Source organism: Balaenoptera borealis (assembly GCF_965194805.1).
Source record: "Balaenoptera borealis genome assembly, chromosome: 7".
Lineage (NCBI taxonomy): Eukaryota > Metazoa > Chordata > Mammalia > Artiodactyla > Balaenopteridae > Balaenoptera > Balaenoptera borealis.
This window is the reverse complement of record NC_138864.1, coordinates 98,925,721-98,932,909: the sequence shown is the minus strand read 5'-3', so window position 1 is coordinate 98,932,909 and position 7,189 is coordinate 98,925,721. Positions and strand designations below refer to the sequence as shown.

At 35.6% G+C, this 7,189-nt stretch overlaps 1 protein-coding gene across 2 annotated transcripts; it reads right to left on the bottom strand.

Annotated features, from left to right (window-relative positions):
• Nucleotides 1-3,252: 3,252 nt before the first annotated feature.
• On the bottom strand, nt 3,253-5,050 carry LOC309632479 (cytosolic 5'-nucleotidase 3A-like). Of its 2 annotated transcripts, none has more exons than XM_082400139.1 (2): nt 4,867-5,050; nt 3,253-4,616 (listed from the first exon to the last, which is right to left on the bottom strand). In XM_082400139.1, the coding sequence occupies exons 1-2, from the start codon at nt 5,002-5,004 to the stop codon at nt 3,858-3,860; spliced, it is 897 nt and encodes a 298-aa protein (XP_082256265.1). In that variant the 5' UTR covers nt 5,005-5,050; the 3' UTR covers nt 3,253-3,857. The 2 variants fall into 2 exon arrangements, with proteins under 2 accessions (XP_082256265.1, XP_082256264.1); XM_082400138.1 differs by having other exon boundaries at nt 3,253-4,771; nt 4,868-5,005.
• Nucleotides 5,051-7,189: the final 2,139 nt, after the last annotated feature.

Below are 7,189 nucleotides of genomic sequence, written 5' to 3'. Positions count from 1 at the left end.
ATTTATGTCCTCACTTTGGATTCCTCCTTTCCTGCCCCTGGATTAAATGACAGAATGTTTCTGTAACCTTTCCAGTCTTTTTAAGTCATATACATATTCATATTTCAGTAATTAATAGACTCCAGAATAATGTCAAAACTTCCAACTCTTTTCCAATTTAAATCCTCCCAGTCTACAAAGCTAGGACACTTGCTTGGGATATTGTAGCAAGACAGTTGGCTGGCCTTTTCTCTTCTCATTGTATGTAATCCCTCAATCATTGCTTGCTGTTTCTGACTTCTCCAGGGTCTGGGTGAGAGATAGAAGTGGGGTTGGGAGGGAATTTGAGACAAGGAATCCAGTCTTGTGTTCATATCTTGGTGGGCCATGTTTGGAGATTCCTCTGCCATCCTAGCAGACAATGTCTAAAATGTGTTTGCTTTGGAAGCAGATAATGCCTCTTTGACCTCCACTCTAGCAATTTAAGATTCTTTTCCAGCCTCTTGGCTTTCAGTCATCTATCATTCTGTTAGGAAACCTTTGTCCATCCTCTTGGATGACATCCTTTTAATACGAGTTATTGCTGTCTCTATCTCCCCTCTGCAAGGACTAGCCCCTAGAGACATGCACCTTGCCCAATGAACGAAAAGGCAACCTGAAAGCACTTCCTTCTGTTCTACCTACAGACAGACGTAGGTCCAGCCATAGCTTCAGGCCTTTTATCCATTCATATCTGAGTCAAACATGAAAGCCTTTGTTCCTCAAACTCCAGAGTATATATGTCAAACTTTACTCCAGAGTATTTCCCTGGAAGCACTTCTCTGAATTGAGAAAGGAGGAGCTATCATTTCCTTGCCCCTTGGAGGAGAATAATCTAGAACATTAAAAATTCTCTCCAAAGAAAACTCTCCTGGCCTCTTCAACCTTTTATATAAGCTGGAAGTGGTGATTGGCTAATCCGACAGAACCAATTTTGTTCACCTCTTTTACATGTCCTTAACGGATCAGATGGGTCCCCATCTCACTTTATAATGTGGAATTCCTTGCAATCTATTGCTTTGTTCTCCATTTTTGGAGCATCTGTCAACACTGAGAAAATAGAAGGAAATACATTTAACAACCTGTTAAATCTACCTAATCAAAATAACCCCATATTCCTATGACTATGCTGCTGGGACTGAAAATTCTGCATCAGAACAATAAATAAAATAGTCAAACCTCCTTGTACTACACATATAATCCTACAACCCAATACACAAACCTATTCTCAGGCAATGTTGTAGGACAGAGGTGAATTATTAGAGATTATGTATATACTCTTTCTGAGAAGGGCTATGATGTGTTAGTGTAAGATTCTATCATTAGATTCCTCAACAGTAAAAATATATAGTTTGATAGACACTGATTAATGGGTGACATTTACCACTATAAATGAGCCTGATCCTTAAATATAAGTCATTCACATATTTCTTCAAGTTTCTTGGGACAATTTTCCCAACAAATAATGCTACCAGAATTCAACAGTCTCCTACTTGTTTTTGATTAACCCAATGTAAGATAAAAGTATTATTAAGGTCTTTATTTCTGTCCCTTTGTGATTAGGCAAAAAATATAAAATTGTAATATAGCAAAAAACATTGAACTACAAACCTATTGCCTTAAATATTTACAAGGCTGCTTTTATTAGAATTTAGAATATTTCTGAGGCCCAAACTCACCAGCCATTTAGTGATTTAGAAATAAAATATAGTTTTTTCATACAATATGTGAATGTTCTTGAATTCCAAATAACATTTATCAGTGTTTTGTATGTGTATGTTCAGCCATCCAATAGCAAACAGTCTATGAGAGAAAAGTGACATATAAGTACATCAACAGCAAGTCAGATTATTAAGTATTTTAATAGAGATGCATATGAAGAGCTACAAATCATAAGAAAGATTATTTCTGTTCATAGGAATTCAGTAAGGCTTCATGAACCGGATTTTGCTGTTGTGTGATTTTTTTTAGCGATCCAACTACAAGCTCTATGACAGCAGGAGCCTCCTCTGTTTCTTCCATCTTTGTATATACTGCACTTGGCATAGGGTATGAGACAATAAATATATATTGAATTTTTCATTGTAGTGATGCTGTATCATCTATGAGTGTTTAATGGGTTTGTTTTACAGAAGGTCTAGTGAAGTAATGCAACATAAAAGTATGGTAAATAATTAGGGATGTGTGAACCAAAAAAAATGTTTATAGTTTTAGTCCTCCATCCTATCCTCTAAGAGATAAGTTACTCGAACTAAAATTATCTGACATATATTTTAGGACTATAGGGGGCCCATACATGACAAAATGGAGGATATAAGACAAGGCAGTATATTTTTCTTATCTATCAATCCTGGAAACACTATTGCTAGAAGGCAGGTGCGATCTCTGGAGACCACATTAGATTGCCAAAAGTGCTGTAATATTCATAGAACTAGAGCAGATAGTTTTCAGCATGATGCTTTCTGGATTTGAAAGATAAATAAGAAGGCAATTCTATGGAGCCCTGAACATACATATTTCTGTGTATGTATGTGCTTCTCCATTACAAATGTGCCTGTGATACACAGCCCTGCAAGGAGCCTGAAACAGGTAGGGTCTCCATAGATATTTGTTAACTGAAGATTTACAACTTTAAATCCAAACCTTAGTAAACAAAAATGTATTACCTCATACCCTCTCACTTTCTTAAGTCACCACCCATTGTTTCAAAATATTCCCATCACCAAATTTCTTGGATGAGTTTCTGCTTTAATCCTTTACTTTACAGTCGCACTTTTACTGTCATAAAACTGCCCTCTTCAGGCTTGCCAGTGAAAGTCAATTTGACAAATTTTTAGAATACTTATTCTGTGCAAAGCATTTTATAATCAATAAATCAAGTAGACTTTTTTGAATCTTGCATATATCTTTAACCTATTAAAAGTACTTGAAAGTACCTATCCTTTAAACTGAAGCCCATGGGTTCTTTGACATTACCAAAATTTTAGAGTATGTTCTCCTTCCTGTTTCTCTCCTCTATCTTTTCTTTCATGTCCAATCTTTCTTTACTCCTCTATTCAGTACATCAGTTCTTTTTTTTTTTTTTTCTGCAAAAAACTTTTTATTTTTATAGTGTGTAAATCTGAAAATAATCTAAATAGCCACTATGACAAGGACCTTAGGATTCATACATCACACACAAAAACATGGCAGGTTCTGTTGAATGAATAATAATAGTCTTGACAGAATTAAAAAGGCTTTTCATTTCATTTTTATCATCAGTGCTTCAATATAGAACATTCTGTAATGATTAGTGGCATGTAGATACCAATAGATTTTTTTTCAAACATCAAGTGCCAATGTTTTTTGGTAAATATCGATTTTCACCAAACAAAATAACCAAACATAACACAATTTTAGGAGATGGTTAATCCATCAGCATAATTCACCCAAATTATAAAAATGACAACACTTAAAATCATGCACATTATTTCACCATTTCATAAAACTTTTTAACCGTCTACAAACTTTCCCAATGTAAAAAGACTTCTCAAAAATGTCATAATAACATTAAGCTACAAAATTCACTATGGAAATGTAGGGAGTTATTCTTCAAATTTTTGCTCTAAGTTTTTTTTTAATCTGTTAAAAAATATAGTGAGGAGTGTGTTGAGAGAGATGGAGAAAAAGGAGCTTCCACTTGATGGATTCAATAAATCTGAAAATACTTCAGCAGTATAGAGGAAAAACTTCAAGATCAAGAATATATTATAAATAAAATCTTTTAACAAGATGAACAGATGAGCAGCTCTTGCATCAATTGCACCCACAGGTGAGAGGTCTTCTTGAAGAATGCTTGTTTATAGAATCTTCTGTAAGATAGAGTTGGCTACATCCAATGATTCATCTTTTACTAGAACAATATCATAAGAGTCCATGTACTTTTCTAAAAGCTCATCCACTCTATCATTTAGATATCCAATTTTCAGAATGTGTTCAACATTGGCTACTCCATCTGCCATTTTTAAGTCCCCTTGGGAGTCTCCCAGCAGAATTATGTTGCTACTGTTTTTTAGTTGATTGAAATATTCCGTATTCTTCAAGGATCCATCATCTTTGTTAAACACATGAATTAGTTCTCCTTTAAATCCTCTGAGCAGCCCATTGTCATCAAAATCCATGAAGTTGGACACTACTTTGACATTTGGATAATAAACACCAGCTTGACGGATAACCTCCTCTAGTATATCACCGATACCAGCTGAGAATATGAACACAGGAATACTGTATTGTTGCAGCTTATCAAAAAAATTCTCATATCCGTCCTTGAGCATAATGTCAGATTCTTCCACAATTTCTTTAAGTTTGGCTTTTGGTAAAGCCTGTTCAACAAGCAAACCATGTGATTTAGTATACCACTCTACTATATAAGGGTACTTCTCTTCTACAGTAAGAACAGGATCAATTTCAATAGCATAATATTTTTCCTTTAGTTGCAGTAACTTTTCTCGACATTCATCTGTAATTAGCTTACAGTTGTCAATGACATTATGACATGATGGGCATCTTTTCCCTCTGTGGGAAAATCGACTCAGTGTCATATCAAAGTCTGTTATTATCTGAAGTTTGGCAGCTCCTCCTTTGATAAGACCACAGATAATTTCTTCTACTCTTGTAGGGTTCTTGATGTGAACTGAATTTTTCTGGAATTCTGGCATCATTTTCACATGTACAGCAGAATCTTGATTAGGCATTTCTTGGTTATCCAATCTTCCTTAGAGTACTCTGAGTTCCTCTGTCCTTGAACATGTCCTAGAACAACAGCATAGGTAGTAAGCAGTATCCAGAGATGCAGGGCTTGGATATAGGCATCTCGATGATCTTGGTCTTCCGGCCCGTCTTTCTCTTCAAGGTGAAAATGTACTGGGCCAGCACCGCCCCCGCCACGACGGCGCACACGCTGGCGCTCGCTACCGCGCCCACCCTCGCCACCGCGGATCGGTCCATGGACGGGACCTCCTGCGCCTCGCGTTCCAAGAAAAGAGGTCGCTAGATGGCTCAGTACATCAGTTCTTTAAAAGCTGAAATATGTTCTCTTCTCTCCATCACCAACCTTTTCCATGGTCACCTCATACACTCGAATAACAGAGCTGCATTTATATCTAGACAGAATACTTTTCAAATGATTATCTAGCCTTTATGCTTCATGTATTTGTTCACCTTTAAATGGCTACAAATCACTCAGATGGAATAATAATAATTAAAGCTTGAGTATCACAGCATTGGAAATGTATATAAAAAATAAACAAACATTTGATTTCTCTCATTACATTACATTAATTTGTCCTAAAGAGTCTATATCTATTACCTTATATATGCTTCTTTATATTTCACTGCACAGTGTTTCCCAGTGTTGATATTATTGGCATTTAGAGAGGATACTTTTGCAATGTATGTGATTCTCCCACATATTTAATATCCTTGCCTTTTTTTTATTGTGGTACAAAAAAAAACAAACCATGAGATCTACCATCTTAATGCATTTTTAAGTGTATAGTACTGGCAATTATACACTTAATGTTATTCAGCAGATCTCTAGAATTTATTCATCTTCCATGAATGAAACTTTATACCCATTGAATAGCAACTCCTCATTTTCTCCTCCCCCCAGCCCCTGGCAACCATCATTCTACTTTCTGCTTCTATGAGTTTTATTACTTTACATAACCTCATATAAAGAAGCATGCAGTATTTGTCCTTCTCTGACTGGGTAATTTCACTTAGCATAATGCCTTCCAGTTTCATCCATGTAAGCATATGACAGGATTTCGTTCTTTTTTAAGGCTGAATAATATTTCACATATATACTATTAATATTAATATTTCATATATAACAATATATATATCACATTTTCCTTATCAATTCATCCATTGATGGACATTTGAGGTTGTTCCTACTTCTTGGTTATTGTGAATAATGCTGCAATGAACATGGGAGTGCAAATATCTCTTCCAGATCTTCATTTCAACTCTTTTGGATAAATACCTAGACATGGGATTGTTGGATAATATGGTAATTACACTTTTAATTTTTTGAGGTACCTCTATACTGTTTTCCACAGCAGCTGCACCAGAAAGCACAGGCTACAAAAACAAAAATAGACAAGTGGAACTATATCAAACTAAAAAGATACTACACAGCAAAGGAAACTCAACAGAGTGAAAAAGTAACCTACAGAATGGGAGATAATATCTGCAAACCATATATATTATTAGAGGTTATAGCCAAAATAGATAAGGAATTCCTACAACTCATTAGCAAGAACAACAAGAATTAAATAAACTGACTGAAAAATGGGCAAAGGGCTTGAATAGAAAAGTTTCCAAAGAAGACATACAAATGGCCAATAGGTATATGAAAAGATGTTCAACATCACTAATAATCAGGGAAATGCAAATCAAAACCACTATAAGCTATCACCTCTCACCTGTTAGGATAAACATTATCAAAAAATTAAAAAATAAAATAACAGATGTTGGTGAGGATACAGAGAAATCAGAACCCTTGTGTACTGTTCATGGGAATGTTAACATCCTTGACTTCTAAATACTAAATGCCATTCTCTTCCCCTAGAGGCTGTGACACCGAAAATAACCCCACTTTTTCAAACACATCCCAGAGGAGTGATACCAAACCAAGTTGAGAAGCACTGGCATAGACAGCTCTGCCATTTTAAAGAGTTATAATTTTATCTTGAAGAAAATGGAGAGAGACCAATGGTTTTAATTGAGGGAAAAACACGGTCATTAAATTTGACAAAAACTCACTTTGGCTAATTCATGGAGACATGGCTTCAAAAGGTTCTCCATGAGGCACACATTCATTTGTAGGTTACTATAATAATCCAGGTAGGTGGCAATGTGGTAGTCTGAACCCAGGTAAAAATATGGAAAGTGGGAAGATTCAAGAGGCATTAAGAACTTATTATATTCAACAATATATGCTTTTTATTTTTACTTTGAACATCTTTATTGGAGTATAATTGCCTTACAATGTTGTGTTAGTTTCTGCTACATAACAAAGTGGATCAGCTATATGTATACATATATCCCCATATCCCCTCCCTCTTGCGTCTCCCTCCCACCCTCCCTATCCCACCGCTCTAGGTGGTCACAAAGCACCGAGCTGATC

What these genes read in the sequence shown, in the direction of transcription:
- LOC309632479 (XM_082400139.1), bottom strand. Translation starts at nt 5,004, where the DNA reads ATGGACCGATCCGCGGTGGCGAGGGTGGGCGCGGTAGCGAGCGCCAGC. An exon ending in AGACCAAGATCATCGAGATG is followed by an intron (nt 4,617 to 4,866) that starts CCTATATCCAAG and finishes GCCAAACTTCAG; the next exon opens with ATAATAACAGACTTTGATAT.